Source organism: Mus musculus, chromosome 1 (genome assembly GCF_000001635.26).
Source record: "Mus musculus strain C57BL/6J chromosome 1, GRCm38.p6 C57BL/6J".
Classification (NCBI taxonomy): Eukaryota; Metazoa; Chordata; class Mammalia; order Rodentia; family Muridae; genus Mus; species Mus musculus.
In genome coordinates this window covers 129424696-129447228 of record NC_000067.6, presented here as the reverse complement: position 1 = coordinate 129447228, position 22533 = coordinate 129424696, and the positions used below count along the sequence as shown (strand labels likewise).

The 22533-nt window shown below is 39.6% G+C and overlaps 1 protein-coding gene across 4 annotated transcripts in view; it reads right to left on the bottom strand.

The window, feature by feature from the left end:
• Positions 1–22533, bottom strand: part of Thsd7b (thrombospondin, type I, domain containing 7B) — a 946089-nt gene that overhangs the window by 772050 nt on the left and 151506 nt on the right. For all 4 annotated transcript variants that reach the window (XM_011247964.2, XM_011247966.3, NM_172485.3 and 1 more), the window contains exon 2: positions 16260–16432. In XM_011247964.2, coding sequence (XP_011246266.1) covers positions 16260–16398 — 139 coding nt within the window. In that variant the 5' untranslated portion in view covers positions 16399–16432. The remainder of the gene's footprint in view (positions 1–16259; positions 16433–22533) is intronic.

Below are 22533 nucleotides of genomic sequence, written 5' to 3'. Positions count from 1 at the left end.
TATCTTTGGGTGAATTTATGTAGCAACAGAGAATAGGGACAAGATCATAATCACTGTGTCACTTTTGTGAAACCCCTGGTGTGGCTTGGATAAACAGAGAAAGAGGAAACCCTTAAGACAAAACAAAAATATCCTTGGCTGAGTAAACATATCTGCAGAGCTGCCAGTCAGTGGGGACCACGAGCTATGTGATCTTCATACCAAAGACATATGAGTACCTGTGATTCTCAAGCCATTTCATTTGGGAACATCTCTATTGTTATCCCTTAGATGTCACTTTCAAACTCACAGTACCAGGATAAAGATCATTAAGAATGAAACGATTTAAATTTGTAAAGAGCCCGTCTCCAGAAACAATGCCAGCTCACTGTTTAGAAGTCCTACCCATGGACTTCAAGATCTGGCCAAAACAGAACTGCTAGTTGTCTAAAAGCTTCACTCATAATAATGTGAACGACTGACTTGATAGACAATCAGCAGAGAGAACTGAAGGCTCCACAGCTTGGAAGCTATTGGTGAACTCAAGAATGGATAAAGTAGGAATGGGAACTTGGAGAAGAGGGAAACGATGTAGAGAAAACCTGCAGTCAAACTCTGATAAATATCCTTTCAATAGAAAGCCATGTGTTTATGAAACATGGGCAGTTTAAAAATTTTATAATAAGTACAATATATTACAAGCAAACTGACATCTGCATCTTTAAAATATTAGAAGAAGAACCAAGAAGCACAAGCTTGCAATCTCAGATACTCAGGAGGATGAGGCAGAATGACTACACTTCAGACCCTGCATGGACTACAGACTGAGGTTGCGAGGCCAGCCTGAGCAACTTTGTGAGAGTTTGTCTCCAAACTGGAAAAAAACATGAAAAGAGGGTTGGGGTTATACAGCTGGCGTCAGAGGTTAGCTGGCAGGGATTAGGTGGCTGGGGACAAAGTTTAGGGGTTGCAGCCTCATTTAGTGTAATTGCTTAGTATTGACAAAGTCTCAGGTCCAATTGCCAGTTTAAAAATAAAAAAGAATAATTATGGTGAAGTAGCATAGAAATTAAAAAAACAGAATAAGAATACAAACAAAAGCATAGATACAAGATGGGGGAAAGTTATAAAAACAGAAACAAAACAAAACAACATAAAACAAAGAACAACAACAAGAAAAAAGTTCCAAAAAGAGTAACAGGAAGGAGAAAATCACATGAAAATAAATCTCAGAACCATAGGACATGAATACAGCAAGAGGTACATTCTGTTGATGCTGAGAATACTGAAGAAAACAGGCATATCTCTAAGTGTATCATCATAGGGCTTTAGAAAGTCATAGGCAAAATGCTTGAAAGAGGTGGTCAAGAGTAGGTAGGACTGTACCAAGATCAGGTCACAATATTATCAACATGTGCAGTCCCAGCTCTGGGAGCAATAAGAGGCAGCAGCTTCAGTTCTGGACATTTCCAGGGAAAATGCCTATTATTCCTGATCTCAGTGCCCAAGCTTCCCTTGTTCGCTTTCTATTGCTGCTGTAAAGTGCAAACTAAAGCCAACATGGAGGAAAGGATTTATTTGGCTTCCATTTCCCCATCATAATCTACCAGTAAAGAACTTCAGGGAAGAAATTTGAGCAGAGACCGTGGCAGAATGTTGCCTGAAAGCCTGCTCTCCACAAATCACATAACTGGCTTTTAAATATATATATATAACCAAGGACCACCTGCCCAGAGGTACCATTGCCCACAGTAGGCTGAGCCTGTGCACATCAATCATTAACCATGAAAATGTCTCACAGACTTGCCTACAGGTCAATGAAATGGAGACATTTTCTGAACTAGGGATCTTTCTTCCCAGATGACCCCAGCTGATGTCAATTTGACAAAACAAACAAACAAACAAACAAACAAACCTCACAGGCTATCATTCAAGTACTTGACAAGCACAGAGACCCTTTCCAATATAAAAGAATTTGAAAAATGAATTCCAAAGTTCCAACCTACCCCTCTGAGCAATACCAGAGGGTAACTTTGGCAAACTTAGAAAATAAGGCAAGGAGAGAAACAGAAGAGTGAGTGAGGGATTCAAGAAACTTGGATGAAAGGATTCTCGCACTTGACACCTTCCCTATACTTCAAGAGAATCAGGAGTGGAACTGTGGAAAGAAATTCAAAGTAAAAAGAACGTCATGGAGTCTTTAGATCTGAGCTTCAATGCTGGGGCACATTGAGTTCTGGGTTGAACATTAGGGGAAAGCCACAGCGAGCGCCAAGAAAATGAGGTAAAAGGGAAACTCGTGGGGAGAAGCTTTGCATTTATCCATAGAACTAAACAGGAATGAAGGCACAGTACAGTGTTTGGGTCAGCTGAGAGATGTATAGAAAATAGTCATTGGCTTAATTAGCCTGATAAAATTACCTGGAAGAATTGCAGGAAGAAATGAAAAGGATGAAGAGAGAAAAGATCCTCTACTGCCTTACGACCAGATCTGTGGCAGGTATCTGGGTATCTGGGTGCATATAAACCAAAACTAACAACAACAAAAACCCTTAGAAATAGTGAGGTGATCAGGTGCAGTGGTGTTTACCTGTAAGCCTCACTCAGTAGGCTGAGACAGAAGAGTTGCTGTGACTTTGAGGTAAGTCTGGGCTATAAAGTCCACATGTGTTTTATAAGAGGGATTAATGGTTGTGGAGAGAAAGAAATAAGGGAGAAAGGAAGGGAGAGACAGAAGGAATAAGGGATGGGGAGGAAGTAAAGCAGACAGACAGCAACAGATACGTGGAAGTAAATATCAGATTTTTTTTTCCTGAAAAGATATTACAAAAAGAATTTAGATGGGCTGGCTACTTTTGCAGACTTCATTTGGGCAGTAAGGTACCTAGAGCATCTCATGCTGAGACCTCCAGGGATACTTGAAGTCCATGCATATCTATTCTGTCTTCTTTTAAATAAGAGTCAAATACCTTTGCAGAACATAATCAGAAATCATAAGGAAATGAGATGAAAGAGAAATACACATGCATGCAGACTTGTACAGACACAACACACACACACACACACACAGAGACAGAGAGACAGAGACAGTGACAGAGACAGAGAGACAGAGACAGAGACAGAGACAGAGACAGAGACAGAGACAGAGAAAACAGTCCCTCATTTCACTTAAGATGGAAGATGGCTTATGCAATAGGTAGTTATGTGTGTTCTAGTTACTTGGGTTATATCAAAATAGCAAAATCTTCTGTTGCCATGAAGTCTACATTTTAGTTATATTTAGAAAATAATTTATTTTGTTACAAACCATAGATTTTTTTCTTACCTCTTAGAAACATTATAAAATTAGTTCTTGAGGAGTTTAAGGAAAAATAATTATAACTTTTAGCAATAAAATCCATGCTATATATGCCAAGGCTTTCTTATATTACAGAAATAATACCACCAAGAGTCTATTAAATGCATGCCCCTTAGATGATCTAATGTCCACAGAAGTAATTAAAATGATTTCAATTTCATCTAATTCCCAGAGGAAATATTTCATGTATTTCTAACACAGATTAAAACAAAATCTTTCTTCTAATAACAATTTGTTTTCTTTAAGAATCTTGAAGTTTAGGATGTATGTGTGCAATATATATAACACAATTTTTCTTATAATATTTTACAGCTGAAAATAGTATTTAAGCTGTGGCTAACTGTGAACATAGATAAGATCCTTTATTCTTTCTGCAATATCATTGACAGAATATCTTTATTCTTATTCTATTTTATTTACTTTGCTCATAGAATGGAGGTCATTATTCTCCCATTTATCATGTGAGAGCTATTGAAATTAAAGTTTTCTGAGAGTCTAATATAAAGACAAATTTATACCTCAAAGCAGTAAGATCACCTCTTAATAAAATAATGTAACCATCAAACAATCCTTATTCAGTATGATTAAAGAAGTAAACTTGAAAACACAGACACATAGCTATAACAAATCTAGTACTAGCACACAACAATGATAGGAATAGGGGCTGGAGAGATGTCTCAGTGGTTAAGAGTGCAGGCTGATCTTGCAGAAGATTAGTTTGATTCCCAACACTCATGCCAAGTAGCTTATAGCCCACCCATACTCCAGAGCCAGGACATCTGAGACCCTCTTCTGGCCTCCATGGGCATCTGTACTCACAGGCACATAGCACTCACTACACAGACATTTATGCATCATTTAAAAAATATTTAAAAGAGAGAGAAACAGAGAGACCAAGACAGACACAGGAGCTAACCATTATTAAGTGGTCACTTTTCTTTTTTTTTTTTTTTTTTTTTTTTTTTTTTTTTTTTTTTTTTCCATTTTTTATTAGGTATTTAGCTCATTTACATTTCCAATGCTATACCAAAAGTCCCCCTTACCCACCCACCCCCACTCCCCTACCCACCCACTCCCCCCCTTTGGCCCTGGCGTTCCCCTGTACCGGGGCACACAAAGTCTGCGTGTCCAATGGGCCTCTCTTTCCAGTGATGGCCGACTAGGCCATCTTTTGATACATATGCAGCTAGAGTCAAGAGCTCAGGGGTACTGGTTAGTTCATAATGTTGTTCCACCTATAGGGTTGAAGATCCCTTTAGCTCCTTGGGTACTTTCTCTAGCTCCTCCATTGGGAGCCCTGTGATCCATCCATTAGCTGACTGTGAGCATCCACTTCTGTGTTTGCTAGGCCCCGGCATAGTCTCACAAGAGACAGCTACATCTGGGTCCTTTCAGTAAAATCTTGCTAGTGTATGCAATGGTGTCAGCATTTGGAAGCTGATTATGGGGTGGATCCCTGGATATGGCAGTCTCTACATGGTCCATCCTTTCATCTCAGCTCCATACTTTGTTTCTGTAACTCCTTCCATGGGTGTTTTGTTCCCACTTCTAAGGAGGGGCATAGTGTCCACACTTCAGTCTTCATTTTTCTTGAGTTTCATGTGTTTAGGAAATTGTATCTTATATCGTGGGTATCCTAGGTTTTGGGCTAGTATCCACTTATCAGTGAGTACATATTGTGTGAGTTCCTTTGTGATTGTGTTACCTCACTCAGGATGATGCTCTCCAGATCCATCCATTTGGCTAGGAATTTCATAAATTCATTCTTTTTAATAGCTGAGTAGTACTCCATTGTGTAGATGTACCACATTTTCTGTATCCATTCCTCTGTTGAGGGGCATCTGGGTTCTTTCCAGTTTCTGGCTATTATAAATAAGGCTGCTATGAACATAGTGGAGCATGTGTCCTTCTTACCAGTTGGGGCTTCTTCTGGATATATGCCCAGGAGAGGTATTGCTGGATCCTCCGGTAGTACTATGTCCAATTTTCTGAGGAACCGCCAGACTGATTTCCAGAGTGGTTGTACAAGCCTGCAATCCCACGAACAATGGAGGAGTGTTCCTCTTTCTCCACATCCTCGCCAGCATCTGCTGTCACCTGAATTTTTGATCTTAGCCATTCTCACTGGTGTGAGGTGGAATCTCAGGGTTGTTTTGATTTGCATTTCCCTGATGATTAAGGATGTTGAACATTTTTTCAGGTGCTTCTCTGCCATTCGGTATTCCTCAGGTGAGAATTCTTTGTTCAGTTCTGAGCCCCATTTTTAAGGGGGTTATTTGATTTTCTGAGGTCCACCTTCTTGAGTTCTTTATATATGTTGGATATTAGTCCCCTATCTGATTTAGGATAGGTAAAGATCCTTTCCCAGTCTGTTGGTGGTCTTTTTGTCTTATAGACAGTGTCTTTTGCCTTGCAGAAACTTTGGAGTTTCATTAGGTCCCATTTGTCAATTCTCGATCTTACAGTACAAGCCATTGCTGTTCTGTTCAGGAATTTTTCCCCTGTGCCCATATCTTCAAGGCTTTTCCCCACTTTCTCCTCTATAAGTTTCAGTGTCTCTGGTTTTATGTGAAGTTCCTTGATCCACTTAGATTTGACCTTAGTACAAGGAGATAAGTATGGATCGATTCGCATTCTTCTACATGATAACAACCAGTTGTGCCAGCACCAATTGTTGAAAATGCTGTCTTTCTTCCACTGGATGGTTTTGGCTCCCTTGTCGAAGATCAAGTGACCATAGGTGTGTGGGTTCATTTCTGGGTCTTCAATTCTATTCCATTGGTCCACTTGTCTGTCTCTATACCAGTACCATGCAGTTTTTATCACAATTGCTCTGTAGTAAAGCTTTAGGTCAGGCATGGTGATTCCACCAGAGGTTCTTTTATCCTTGAGAAGAGTTTTTGCTATCCTCGGTTTTTTGTTATTCCAGATGAATTTGCAAATTGCTCCTTCTAATTCGTTGAAGAATTGAGTTGGAATTTTAATGGGGATTGCATTGAATCTGTAGATTGCTTTTGGCAAGATAGCCATTTTTACAATGTTGGTCCTGCCAATCCATGAGCATGGGAGATCTTTCCATCTTCTGAGATCTTCTTTAATTTCTTTCTTCAGGGACTTGAAGTTTTTATCATACAGATCTTTCACTTCCTTCGTTAGAGTCACGCCGAGATATTTTATATTATTTGTGGCTACTGAGAAGGGTGTTGTTTCCCTAATTTCTTTCTCAGCCTGTTTATTCTTTGTGTAGAGAAAGGCCATTGACTTGTTTGAGTTAATTTTATATCCAGCTACTTCACCGAAGCTGTTTATCAGGTTTAGGAGTTCTCTGTTGGAATTTTTAGGGTCACTTATATATACTATCATATCATCTGCAAAAAGTGATATTTTGACTTCCTCTTTTCCAATTTGTATCCCCTTGATCTCCTTTTGTTGTCGAATTGCTCTGGCTAATACTTCAAGTACTATGTTGAAAAGGTAGGGAGAGAATGGGCAGCCTTGTCTAGTCCCTGATTTTAGTGGGATTGCTTCCAGCTTCTCTCCATTTACTTTGATGTTGGCTACTGGTTTGCTGTAGATTGCTTTTATCATGTTTAGGTATTGGCCTTGAATTCCTGATCTTTCCAGAACTTTTATCATGAATGGGTGTTGGATCTTGTCAAATGCTTTTTCTGCATCTAACGAGATGATCATGTGGTTTTTGTCTTTGAGTTTGTTTATATAATGGATTACATTGGTGGATTTTCGTATATTAAACCATCCCTGCATCCCTGGAATAAAACCTACTTGGTCAGGATGGATGATTGCTTTAATGTGTTCTTGGATTCGGTTAGCGAGAATTTTATTAAGAATTTTTGCATCGATGTTCATAAGAGAAATTGGTCTGAAGTTCTCTATCTTTGTTGGATCTTTCTGTGGTTTAGGTATCAGAGTAATAGTGGCTTCATAAAATGAGTTGGGTAGAATACCTTCTACTTCTATCTTGTGAAAAAGTTTGTGCAGAACTGGAGTTAGATCTTCTTTGAAGGTCTGATAGAACTCTGCACTAAATCCGTCTGGTCCTGGGCTTTTTTTGGCTGGGAGACTATTAATAACTGCTTCTATTTCTTTAGGGGATATGGGACTGTTTAGAAGGTCAACTTGATCCTGATTCAACTTTGGTACCTGGTATCTGTCCAGAAATTTGTCCATTTCGTCCAGGTTTTCCAGTTTTGTTGAGTATAGCCTTTTGTAGAAGGATCTGATGGTGTTTTGGATTTCTTCAGGATCTGTTGTTATGTCTCCCTTTTCATTTCTGATTTTGTTAATTAGGATTTTGTCCCTGTGCCCTTTAGTGAGTCTAGCTAAGGGTTTATCTATCTTGTTGATTTTCTCAAAGAACCAACTCCTCGTTTGGTTAATTCTTTGAATAGTTCTTCTTGTTTCCACTTGGTTGATTTCACCCCTGAGTTTGATTATTTCCTGCCGTCTACTCCTCTTGGGTGAATTTGCTTCCTTTTTTTCTAGAGCTTTTAGATGTGTTGTCAAGCTGCTAGTATGTGCTCTCTCCCGTTTTTTCTTGAAGGCACTCATAGCTATGAGTTTCCCTCTTAGAAATGCTTTCATTGTGTCCCAAAGGTTTGGGTATGTTGTGGCTTCATTGTCATTAAACTCTAAAAAGTCTTTAATTTCTTTCTTTATTCCTTCCTTGACCAAGGTATCATTGAGAAGAGTGTTGTTCAGTTTCCATGTGAATGTTGGCTTTCTGTTATTTATTTTGTTATTGAAGATCAGCCTTAGTGCATGGTGATCTGATAGGATACATGGGACAATTTCAATATTTTTGAATCTGTTGAGGCCTGATTTGTGACCTATTATGTGGTCAATTTTGGAGAAGGTACCATGAGGTGCTGAGAAGAAGGTATATCCTTTTGTTTTAGGATAAAATGTTCTGTAGATATCTGTCAGATCCATTTGTTTCATCACTTCTGTTAGTTTCAGTGTGTCCCTGTTTAGTTTCTGTTTCCATGATCTGTCCATTGGTGAAAGTGGTGTGTTGAAGTCTCCCACTATTATTGTGTTTGGTGCAATGTGTGCTTTGAGCTTTACTAAAGTTTCTTTAGTGAATGTGGCTGCTCTTGTATTTGGAGCATAGATATTCAGAATTGAGAGTTCCTCTTGGAGGATTTTACCTTTGATGAGAATGAAGTGTCCCTCCTTGTCTTTTTTGATGACTTTGGGTTGGAAGTCAATCTTATCAGATATTAGGATGGCTACTCCTGCTTGTTTCTTCATACCATTTGCTTGGAAAATTGTTTTCCAGCCTTTCATTCTGAGGTAGTGTCTATCTTTTTCTCTGAGATGAGTTTCCTGTAAGCAGCAAAATGTTGGGTCTTGTTTGTGTAGCCAGTTTGTTAGTCTATGTCTTTTTATTGGCGAGTTGAGACCATTGATGTTAAGAGATATTAAGGAAAAGTAATTGTTGCTTCCTGTTATTTTAGTTGTTAAAGGTGGCATTCTGTTCTTGTGGCTGTCTTCTTTTAGGTTTGTTGAGGGATTACCTTCTTGTTTTTTCTAGGGCGTTGTTCCCGTTCTTGTATTGGTTTTTTTCTGTTATTATCCTTTGAAGGGCTGGATTCGTGGAGAGATAATGCGTGAATTTGGTTTTGTCGTGGAATACTTTGGTTTCTCCCTCTATGATAATTGAGAGTTTGGCTGGGTATAGTAGCCTGGGCTGCAGTTTGTGTTCTCTTAGTGTCTGTATAACATCTGTCCAGGCTCTTCTGGCTTTCATAGTCTCTGGTGAAAAATCTGGTGTAATTCTGATAGGCTTGCCTTTATATGTTACTTGACCTTTTTCCCTTACTGCTTTTAGTATTCTATCTTTATTTAGTGCATTTGATGTTCTGATTATTATGTGTCGGGAGGAATTTCTTTTCTGGTCCAGTCTATTTGGAGTTCTGTAGGCTTCTTGTATGTTCATATGCATCTCATTCTTTAGATTTGGGAAGTTTTCTTCAATAATTTTGTTGAAGATGTTTGCTGGACCTTTGAGTTGAAAATCTTCATTCTCATCCACTCCTATTATCCGTACGTTTGGTCTTCTTATTGTGTCCTGGATTTCCTGGATATTTTGAGTTAGGATCTTTTTGCATTTTCCATTTTCTTTGATTGTTGTGCCAATGTTCTCTATGGAATCTTCTGCACCTGAGATTCTCTCTTCCATCTCTTGTATTCTGTTGCTGATGCTCAAATCTATGGTTCCAGATTTCTTTCCTAGGGTTTCTATCTCTAGTGTTGCCTCGCTTTGGGTTTTCTTTATTGTGTCTACTTCCCTTTTTAGGTCTAGTATGGTTTTGTTCATTTCCATCACCTGTTTGTATGTTTTTTCCTCTTTTTCTGTAAGGACTTCTACCTGTTTGATTGTGTTTTCCTGTTTTTCTTTAAGGACTTGTAACTCTTTAGCAGTGTTCTCCTGTATTTCTTTAAGTGATTTATTAAAGTCCTTCTTGATGTCCTCTACCATCATCATGAGATATGCTTTTAAATCTAGGTCTAGGTTCTCAGGTGTGTTGGGGTTCCCTGGACTGGGCGAAGTGGGTGTGCTGGGTTCTGGTGATGGTGAGTGGTCTTGGTTCCTGTTAGTAAGATTCCTCCGTTTACCTTTCGCCATCTGGTAATCTCTGGAGTTAGTAGTTATAGTTGACTCTGTTTAGAGATTGTTCTTCTGGTGATTCTGTTACTGTCTATCAGCAGACCTGGGAGACAGATTCTCTCCTCTGAGTTTCAGTGCTCAGAGCACTCTCTGCTGGCAAGCTCTCTTACAGGGAAGGTGCGCAGATATCTTGTATTTGGACCTCCTCCTGGCCGAAGAAGAAGGCCCAAAACAGGACCTTTCTCAGACACTGTGTTGCTTTGGCAGTTCCCAGGTGGTACAGACTCTCACCTAAGCAGACTAAATTCCTAAGTTCCTTGGAGTCCCGGGACCAAGATGGCGACCGCTGCTGCTGAGGCTTAGGCCGCCTCCCCAGCCAGGTGGGCACCTGTCCTCCGGTCCGGAAGGTGGCCGGCTGTCCCCGGCCCACACAGGGTGCTGCCTCAGCGCCTCTGTGCTTCCGCCTGTTCCAGAAGCTGTCAGGTTCTCTGGCGCACCCTCTCACCTGTTCAGACTAATTTCCTAAGTTCGGCGGGTCTCGGACCAAGATGGCGACCGCTGCTGCTGTGGCTTAGGCCGCCTCCCCAGCCGGGCGGGCACCTGTCCTCCGGTCCGGATGGTGGCCGGCTGTCCCCGGCCCACAAAGGGTGCTGCCTCAGCGCCTCTGTGCTTCCGCCTGTTCCAGAAGCTGTCAGGTTCTCTGGCGCACCCTCTCACCTGTTCAGACTAATTTCCTAAGTTCGGCGGGTCCCGGACCAAGATGGCGACCGCTGCTGCTGTGGCTTAGGTCGCCTCCCCAGCCGGGCGGGCACCTGTCCTCCGGTCCGGAAGGTGGCTGGCTGTCCCCGGCCCACACAGGGTGCTGCCTCAGCCCCTCTGTGCTTCTGCCTGTTCCAGAGGCTGTCAGGTTCTCTGGCGCACCCTCTCACCTGTTCAGACTAATTTCCTAAGTTCGGCGGGTCTCGGACCAAGTGGTCACTTTTCATTATAGGTTTCAATATTTTATCATACTTTTCAAAATGATTCTACAACATGTTGATGTCCTCATTTTTAATTGAGGCCCAGGAGAGATGAAATAATGCTTCTTTGTAGACAGGAATGTTGGATACCTCCCTCTAAGTGTAATTTATGCTACTATAAGGGCAGTATATGCTACATGTAAGTTGATATATGTTGACAAAAACAATTTTTAAAATATTATCATGAAGAAATGACTATAGAACTTTTTTCTTTTCAAAATTTATTATCAAAAACCAAGTTTGTTTTCCTGTCTTTTTATAAGCTCTCATGTAAAATGTGGTTTTGGATAGTGAAAACGTCTGGAACAAGGTATCGATGAAAGCTCCAGCACTCTGTGAGTGCGCTAAATCTCACTAAATTTTACACCTTTAAAGCTGCTAAAATGGTAAAGTTTATGTTACATGCATTTTAGCACAGTGATTTTTTTTAATGTCATTTGGCACCTGAAGGATGTAATCAAAATGTTATTCTCTACATATACAGGATCACAAATTCTGAGTGCAGATCTGCATTTCTAAACCTGCATTTAATTTCAACTTCTTTGCTGGTGCTTATCCAGTCTTTCTCTCTCTCTCTCTCTCTCTCTCTCTCTCTCTCTCTCTCTCTCTCTCTTTCTCTCATGTTCAGATTCTGTATATTCAACTTTGTGATCAACACCTGTATATGAATTTCAAAGAAGGCCACAGTATAAGTGTGGCAGATGACAAGGACCTCACAGCACACTCTCTACTTCCTCTACAGTACAGCAAAAAATGACTTAATTTTTTAAAATTCATTCTATCCATCCATGTGTCTGTCCATCCATCCACATATCTTCTTATCTACTATATGTGTGTGTGTGTGTGTGTGTGTGTGTGTGTGTAGGACAGAGGACAAATTTCACAAGTTAATTGTTTCCTTCCATCACATGGGTTCTATGGATCGAAAACTCATCAGGCTTAGTGGTATGCTGTAAAGTGGTAGATTGGCATTGAGCTATCTTACCCACACAACCTAATTCATTTCACTCATCAAGACAAAGTTAGTGTCTCTCTTGTGTCTCTCCTTCCAACCTGTGTGTTTTTAATAAGAATAGCTCCCATAGACTCATAAATTTGAATACTTGGTCCCTATTTGGTGAAACTGTTTGGGAAGGTTAGAAATGTGTCTTCATTGAAGAAGGTGTATCCCTAGGGGTGAGCCTTGAGCTTTCAATTAATTTCAATGTCATTCCCAAATAGCTTTCTTTCCCTGTGCCTTAGATGAAGTCTTTCAGGTCTGTTTCCTCTCTAGTCCTTAAATAATGTCACCCTGTGCCCCTGCCTCAGTAACCCATGCTTGTTATCTATACCTGCTTCCCCTCATTCCCCTGGCTCATGCCTTCTGTTCCCCTGGGTTTTTTATAAAGAGCCACTTCCTTGGCTCAAGCTTCCAGTCCCCCTCTACCATGTATATTCATGTTCCTGTCCTGGCTTTGCAGCTTATCATTTCTTCCCATCATATATTTTCTGTTGATCATGCTTAGTACCTGAGAACTATGTTCTCATGTTTTATTTGTCATCTGTCCTTGTAACACTGCCTAGAATGTAGAACTTGGTAGATGTTAACAGAATGAACACATTTCCCAAAAACCGCTACCATGAATGTTTGAAGTACTTCTTATGGTTTGAGAGGCTGTGGTCTGGCTGCTCTTTAACAAAGTAGGTACTTACAAATAGCTACAGGCTTAAACTTAAAACAATAAGCAATCTGTTTTTCATCTGATACTCATGCCGGAATGATCCTTCCTTCTCAGGCATGAGTGTTGGGCTGCCCAACACTAAATATAGATCAGAAGTCCTCATGGTGAGGACAGGTGTTGGAAAATTTGGCAGATCAGTGACCATGTGAGCTGTGACATACTAAGCACTCCTAGAACAGCACTCCTTAGCAACATGGCAACCTCCAAGTAGCATCAGTCCACTGTGTTTCCAAAGCTAAGACTTAGGTAGAAAATACTCTAATTTAGATGAGGTTAACTGACATTTAACCTTTTAATTTAGAAAGTAAATTGGTGAAGTTTAGCAAGGAGTTTAAGTGAATAGTATCTACTCTAAACCAGAAAGATGATTTTTCTGGTTTCTAGTATAAAATATGTTTATCTGAGGCTCCAGAAAATTTATTCAAATTCCAATTACCTTAGACATGTATTTAATGTATTTATCTGTGTTCATAGATCTGATAACATGCTAGATAAAAGTAATTAATTTTAACAACAAAAGTTTTTCATATGAAATATAATGAACTGGTCTGTGTGTGTGCACTTGTGTGTATGTGTGTGTGTGAGTATGTTTATCAGAAATGAAAATGTCAAAGGCAATTTTGAAGGGAATGAACCCAAATTGTTCCAGAGGATATGATGACTTCTCAAGTCCAATCATTTCTTACTTTTAAAATAATACTTTAGCCACAACAGCATTATATATAACAATAAACATTGAAGCCACTGAGATGCCAAGCAATTAAGAAAAATTGCTGAATGAGAACACGAAAGAATATCATACAGCCTTTAAAAGACAAGGCTGAGCCGGGCAGTGGTAGTGCAGGCCTTTAATCCCAGGACTCGGGAGGCAGAGGCAGGCAGATTTCTGAGTTTGATGCTAGCCTGGTCTACAGAGTGAGTTGCAGGACAGCCAGGACTACACAGAGAAACCCTGTCTTGAGCAAACAAAAATAAAAACAAAAAAATAAAATAAAAGACAAGGCTGAAGTGTGCATGCTAGTATGAACTATTCATCAAGACACTGTGTGATGAAGGACAGCTACAGAAAGTAAAGGTTCAGTTGTAACTGAAAACCACACATATTTACACAATCAAGGACATTTTCTGAAAGGTACAAAAAAGATGAGGTACAGCTTACATAGTCTAGTGTTTTTCTTTTGATTATTCACTGATGACCATTTTAAGCTTTTGAAGTTTATGGTCATGTACAAATACTTCAGTTTAGAAAGAGAGGAGCAGTAGACACTGGAGAAAATGAAGACATCCACATTGATGTTTATTTTGAACAATGCCTTGTGTCTTCTGGAAAGATTTCCCTCTCCAGAAACTCAATTGCTTACTTTCCAAAAACACACACATAAATTTTCCTCTAAATAAGCTCATTTTCCTAACACATCTAATTAATGCTGCAGATTTCCTACTCTCCATTTTAATTGCCTCTCTCAGAGAACATCAGAGAGTAAGGTAGTCAGATAAAGTTTGAATTGATGAAATACTTATCTTTTGTGGACTGGACAGATAGCTCATTTTGTAAAGTGCTTGTCAAGGTCAAGAGTTTGATTCCCCAGAAGCCAGGTAAGGAAAGAGCAAGCAAGGTAACACACATTTATAGTCCTAACACTGGGAGGCAGAGGTAGAGTATTCATGGAGTGTGCTAACTAATCTACCCTAAGCCAATTGGTGAGTTCCAAGTCAATAAGAAATTAAGCTGATCTCTAACCTCCACACATATACCTCCCACTTGCCACACACACACACACACACACATACACACACATACACACACACAGCTTTCAACTTCTGTGATTAAAACAATATACTCCCCTGTATTGAAATGCATGGTGCCTTAAAAACTATCTCTAAAGCTTGTAATGCTACTGTGTGTGGGGAAAACACAAATCACTAAAGTAGTATTGGAATTCACAATTAAATGAATTTATAGGGGTTTTAATGCAATTAAGTTTTCTCCAGACTGTACCTCTAATGGCACTGGGGTTTTTTTACTTAATATTCTTTAAAACATAATTTACTTTCGTTTTTGCAAAGTCATTTATGTATTATGAATATCACTTTAATACATATTTCCATGGTGACAATATGTTTGCAGTCTATTTAATTTACAGATGATGGGACCAAAATGAAAACTCCCTGAGGACCATAGATCTTCTATACCACCATGTTCTCCTTGCAAGATATTAAGTGTATAAGTTATCTATACTTGCACGAATGGACTCTTGAAACAGTAATAAATATTATAAATGATCTGATTGTGAGGCCTTAGGAAAATTAAAATCCATAACAAAGAAAGCATTAGAGATACAAAGAGCCATGTGAGAGTAACAACCCTATGTTTAGGATTCATAATTTAAGCTAATAAATTATTAGGGTTAGAAATTAAAATGAACAAATCTTTTATACAGGCAAATTAAGGATATAGTTAGAGAATAAAAATCATAGACGAGCTTTAAAACCTGAAATCTATTCTTGCACATAATGCAAAGGGAACTGTATATAAGATAGCTAAGCATCTCTAAATACAGTAAGGAGACTTTATATTTACCACCCAATAAGGAAAGTTGTTCAAATAATTGTTTTTAAGACTTTAAAATTTTGTATGCATATGGGTACATATATGTATATATGTGTGCATGTGTGAGCCTCTGCAGGTCAAAAGAAGTGTTGAATCCCTCGAAGCTGAAGTTGCAGGTGGTGTTGAGCCATGTGAAATGGACGGGAGACTGAACTTGGGTCCTCTGCAAGAGCAGAAAGAGCTTTTAACCACTTCATTTTCTCTCCAGCCTAAGTTAGGTAATTCTTCCTGCTTCCAAGCCCATGTGTAAATAATCTGTGCTGGAAAATACTTAACATCAAATAGACAATGGGTTTGAACCCCTAAAGAAAAACATATACAAAACTGGCTCAAAGCTATTCAGCTTCATGAATCAGCTCCACTTGGATATCATATTTTACTCCTCAGTTGTAAAATAGCTGGCAAAGGCATGGGTATAACTGAAAATGATAATTGTAGTTGACAATAACAAACATTCTAAAAGGATGACAAGTGTCATTGGCATGGATGGCAATTAAGCAGGAATGGAAATCTAAGGCGTGGGGTTGGGGAGACGGTGCAGCCAGTGGTAACAATGTTTGCTGCTCTTGCTGAGGACCTACATTTACTTTTGAACACCCACATGTTCAGATCACAATGACCAGTAACTCCAGATCCAGGGCATGTGGTACCCTCTTATGGCCTCTGCAGGTCTGCACACACACACACACACACACCCACACACACACACATACACACACACCACATGATAGACAAATGATAGGTCGATAGATAGATAGATAGATAGATAGATAGATAGATAGATAGATAGATAGATAGATAGGTGTTAAGATAAACGTAATGTATTCTGTATAACAGGACTCTATTTTTCCTTTTTGGTTATTTCCCACTACTCCACAAATTGGAAAGGAATAGTCTCCTAAACGACCATGGTACAAGTGAAAAGCCAGATCATTCTTACCGGTTTTCCAGAGGAACTGATTGTCCTTCCTGCCTTCCAAATGAGCTGCTTGGGACAGCAGGAGAGAAAGCACTAGAAAGAGCTTCCTCATGCTCCTGGAAACCCAGTGAGTGACAGCCAGATCACTCCTCAGAAACATTCTTCAGATTTTTCAGCTCTTCACTTGCCTAATCCTGAAAGCAAGAGAAAGACAGGTGAGTGCTCTTGTTTGGCAACCACAACATACTCTGATGGCAAGTGACTTTTATGTGACCATATAACAGATGCACCCATTACATAGTATTTTATTCCTAAGAGTAAACACATTTGGGGATATCTCATATAACTTGGTTCCTTCTATTCAGACAGATTCCCTGAGGGGCTCATAACTAAGGAGAGAAATTGTCATATACCACTAAGATTCAAAGAGTGGAGGGACAAACATCCTTAACAGCAATGAGTGTAATGACTCAGGATGAGACTATCACTGAGATAAAATAAAGGGAAATACACGAGATAGTATCTGAGAAGAGCCTTAGGGAAACATAAGGGCTTGAAGGAGTCAAGAAGGACACATCCATCCGAGAAAATAAGGAACAGAAAGCTAGTTCTGTTTGTGTTCAGGGACTGGTGATTAAGAGAGGGACTGCTTTGAAGGACATGAAAAGGAGGGAGGAATGAGTGGAAGTAAGATTTGGAATACAGGTTGGGGACCAAATTGTAAAGGGCCTGAAATATCAGGAGGGAATTCTAAAACAGTGAAGAACTTGCACGATCACTTACTAGTAAGTAGGGCTAGATAAATTGGGAGTTAGGATTATGAAACTAGTGAAATTGCAACTATTAGGGGGCATTTGAGAAATAGAAGAGAGATTGGGAAGAAAACATTCAGGGCGAGTAGGACATAGCAGATAAGAGGAAAAACTCAAGCAGAACATTAAAATGTAAAATGAAACATAGGAATGAACAGGTGACAGTCAGTCATCACTACGGAGGTAACACCTTTGAGACACAGGTTTGAGAGAAAATTTAAAATAATATGTTTGTGAATACATAAAATTTGATGTATCTACAATAAACACACACATATATATAGTTCTATTTTTGCAATGATAGAGACATAAGGTCTTATGCATGCTAAACAAATGCTGCTTTACTTATTTTCTACAACCCAAGTTTCAGATAAAATTTTCTAAAATGGAAGAAAATTATACTTAGAGCCAAAAAAGCTAAAATAATTTTGATACTTGATTATTAAAACTGAATACACATATACATATATTCACATGTGTGTATTTATATATGTATATGTATAAATATAACATAGATAGACAGACAGACAGACAGACAGACAGACAGTCAGACAGACAGACAGACAGATAGATAGATAGATAGATAGATAGATAGATAGATAGATATTCATAGGATAAAGTAGACTGAAAAGCATAAAAATATCATGGGTAAATATTAGTGGGGTTAACATGCAGCAAAGTTACTGAAGATAGGTGATAAATCTGAGAATAAGCATCCTATTGACCAATGATAAAGAAATAGCCACTATACACCTGAAGTTCTCAATACACAGTAATATGAGCCACCTTTTGTGAAACTCAGTTCTGAGTATATAGAGAAACCCAGGAAAATCAGCTCAATGCAGCATTCTCTAGATCAGGGTTGTCTTCTGAACACCTGTAGAGGATTCTCTTTTTGTATTAGTGGATATGGGAAGACTTTTTTTTTTGAATATGGGTGGCATGAATCCTTAGTTTGGGCCCCTACACTGGGATGGACTAGAGTAGAAAACATTAGGTAAGCATTAAACATGGACGGATTCTTTCTTCTCTGCTCCTGTTGATGGGGGTGGCTCATTTCAGGTTTCTACTGTGATTGCTATATAATAATGGCATGTAACCTGAAAATGTGAGCTAAAATAATCTTTTCTCCCCTAAGTTGCTTATTCCCAAGGAATTTTTATCACAGCACCAGAAAAAAAGAGGCACATCTTTTTGTTTGATTATTTTTTCCTTCAAAAAAGCCATTGCCTTATTCCTACCCATTTTCAGAATTCACTAGGGTGTCTTTATAAACATGAGTAATTCTGAATGATACATCATCATATAAAGCAGATAGACAATGGCAGGTGGCATCTGATGCAGTCTCATGACACACCTAGAATATATACCGGACACAGTGGTGATGCTGCACAAACTACTAAAATTTATTCTAGAAGGAACCAAGCAATGCACTTCGAGTGCACAGCCCTCTGGTAGCCTGCTTCAAGCCAGGGATGAATATAGTATTCTAAAAGACAACCCGAAGCTCTGCTTCAGATTTGTGTATCACAACCAGAATTGAGGGGAATAAAAGTGGAGGGCCCTGGCTGTAATAAACCAATCCACTTGGTGGCTGTTTATTCTCAAGAGTGGCCTGTTGGTAGATTCCATGGCTCCTAGGAGGCACCACTAGACTTGGCTCTAAAACTTCTGTCCTTGGCAACTGAGCTGAGCACATATCCTCCATGCAAAGAGTCAAGAATATGATCCCTCACAGCTGTGCCTTTGATAAAGTTTGGGCCCCATAGAAACTAAATTACAGTTTATTCTAAGACCACCAAGAGTTCCTATGATATTTTTGTGTGAAGTCGAAAAAGACGTCCCCTTTTCATGTAGAAACATTTTGAAATTGGTAGATGTTTCTGGATGTGAGCTCTTTTCCTCAACCCTAGTGGTCACTGTCCTGGGAAATGTGTATATGTGAACATTTCTAACTGCCTATTCTTGTGAATGCCCCCCCCCCACACACATACACCATCACTTGAGGGGTGTGTTCTCCCTACCACTATGCTGGTGAGGAAACTGCTAGTTTAAGAGCTGGAACTTGGCAGAGCTAGAAATGGTCTTGGAGAACTAAAATGCAATCACAGGCTCTCTCTCTTCTGCTCCAATTTCCCAAGAGCTGTGATTAAGAAACATGTGTCACCATGCCTAGACTGATCATGATACGTTAAAAATCTGCCTAGGTCTTTTGTTTTAGTAGTTGCTTCCACTGAATCCAGGCTACGATTTTACAGATAACAATATGATATTTTCTACAAGTGTGCACACCACACATACAGACACACACCCAAATGGATGATGTTGTATAATACGCATGAGATAAAAGACTAATCTGGACATTTGGAGTAAGAAATCACTACCAGTTACTCTGATGAGAAAGCAGATTAAGCAATGTTATCTTCTGAAATATTATACCTTCTCATGACTCCTATAAGGATTAAAACATATGTATACAAAACTGTCACAACACAGGTCATTTTGCTTGTCTCCATTCTCATGCATCCATCATATGTAAAACTAGATTCAAATCTTTTCAATGTCAACTGAAGAAAAGGACATCTTCTCTTTTTACAAATGACTATCAATAGGAACTCAAAGTTTGGCAATAGATTATGAGTTCCAATGAAACCAGAGATAAGCCACAATATTAAGGCAAGGAATCTTATATTAATATTTTCAATTCCACATCAATCTTTGAATCTTACATGGAAAAATATTATCTCAATGTATCTGACTCTGAGCCTTCATCTCCTTTTGACACTGCTCACTATCAGACTTGGACTTTCAAAGGGATCCAGTGCCTTGAGGCCACCGGTGATTATTTAGGGTAGGACACCTTTCTCAGAGTCTAACATTTCCAGCATGAATAGTGTTGAGAAGCCCTGTAATTCATGATTACCATTTGGCTTAGCCATCACCTATAAACAAGGCATCATAGCTGTATGGCACATAGGATGGATTTAAAATAAGAGCAAAAAACTCCAAAGAAGACATTTGAGAATGCACAGCTGAGTTCTGTACAGGACATCACAGTGATCATATTACCAAAAAGACCCACATAATTTTGGTGTTTTCAGTCCTGCTTTTTTTTCTGTACCTAATGATTTCTCTTTTTTCTAATGAAGCTTAAAGGCAGAGTACAGCAAACATATTTTTATGAGAGCCACCATGAACCAAGATATATTATTTCATATGTAACTAAGATGGGATACTGCTGGGCTAATGGACCATGTAGGATGGGCTCTGAAAACATATTTGTTACTTTTCTTCTTTTAAATGCTTAAAATTCACCAACTTACTCTGTGGGCCATGCTGGGAGTCTTTCTAACACCTGTAACATGAGAGTTCTCTATGAACAAAATGAGGGAAGAACAAGAGAGTTCATTCCTCTGTTTGCATAACACAAAGAAAAAATATGTTCTAACTGATAAAATATGCTATGCTGAAGACACCCCCCCATGATGATATGAATAATTTACATTACAGAGGTTGCTGAATTTCCAAATCAACTTATTTACTATATCTCTTAGCACCCAGGATGTATTTGCAAGAAGAGTGTGAAAACGATGAATACTAAATAAGAAACACAGTCTCTCCTTTTCCCTTCAACTTTCTAATCACACAAAGGCCATTCAGCCTACAAAAAGTATGTCTGTCTTCTGCATTTTGTTCCCCCAACCATGTTCTTATCATCTGAGTCCCTGAATATTTAAAAGGTAAAAAACTTAAAAAACATAGAAATGATTCCAGTTTACCTTCAGCCTGAAGGAACAGGGATGAGAGAGAGCCAAGTGTGCTGTGGTCATGTGGTTCCACATAGCACCATCTCACACACACACTATGAAGAAGACGGCTCATCAAAGATGGCTGATGAGTTCTTGTTACAGTGCTTTAAGTTCTGCTTCATCTTCTATAATGTGCCCATCATTGGCATGTGACATTGCCCTAAGGATACCACTGAAGAGCAGCCTGCTCATTCTTGTGCAACTCACATGTGCATAATAACATTCCAAGTATTCACACTAATACTTCATTTTAGAGACAAGAAACCAAGGTGTTGGGGGATGACTTGAGAAGTGAAACTCATAGAGCTAGTGAGATGTTTGTGGTAGCCATCACCAGTCTCCCTTGAAAGGACAGAAACATGTGTTGTCCTTCAGAAGTCATGCAAGAATTCACCATAAGTCACATAAAAGAACAAGATAACCATATTACAGTCCACAGACCCAAAGAAGCCAAATAACAAGGAAAGCTCAAGGGAGGATACTTGAATTCGTCTCAGAATGAGAAACAAGATAAATATCAGAGGTGGATGGAGAGATAGAAGTAGGATGCAGACAGAAACAGTACAGAGGGATCAGGTGTTGGGAGATCCAAGGCAGGTGGATTGGGGGAGATGTGCCAGAGACTTGGGGGGAAAGCCCCAGGCAATCTATGAGGGTGACTATGGCTGAGACTCTTAGCAGTAGGGAATGAGGGAACTTGGGTGGCTGCCTCTTATTTCTAGGCAGGACTTCCAGGGAAGAGATGGGGATGCCAGTCTCTACTCATAAAACATTCAACCCAGGATGTGCAGGGAATGAGATGGGGCAGAGACAGGGAGTAGCCAACCAATGACTGGAACAACTTGAGGCCCATCCCAAGGGCAAGAACCAATCCCTGACAGTATTGATGTTTATGTTATATTTGTTCTGTTATGTTTGTAGACAGGAGCCTAGCATAGCTGTCCTCCTAGAGGCTCCACCCAGCAGCCAATGGAAACATATGAAGAAACCTACAGCCAAACATTGAACTGAGCTTGGGGAGTCTTGTGGAAGATCTCAGGGAAAGATTGAGGGACCCAAGGGAGATAGGAACTCTTCAAGAAAACCAACAAAGTCAACTATTCTGGACCCATAAAGGGGTCCCTGAAACTGAACCACCAACCAAAGAGCAAGCGTGGGCTACATCTAGGCCCTGCACATACATAGTAGATGTACAGCTTGTTCTTCATGGGAGCCCTCCAACAACTGGAATGGGGCTATTCTTGAATCTGTTGCCTTCCCATGGGTCCTGTTCTCCTAACACCTTTTCTGGCCTCAGTTGGAGAGAATGCTCCTGGTCCTGCAGTGACACAGTGACTTGGTGCGCCATGGAAGGGTGACCCCTGGGGGTGAGGGAGCTCCCCCTTCTCAGAAGAGGAGGCTCAGAATGAGGAGAAGGGCTGGGAACCATTGGGAGGAAAGGGAGGCTGCCATCAGGTATAATGGAAATAAATAGATTAGCAGAAAAAGTAAAAGAAAAATGATTCCACTTTGTGCATACCACAAATGAGAAAAATGCCTTAGCTAGGATAAAATTATGTTATACTGGTTGCATAACACCAACATGAGCAATTCCTTATGCCCTTCAAATCAAAGAACCCTCCCAACTCTGTGGGTTCTCTCAGTGGTGTGTCCAAGGCAAGGTGTCATTTTATT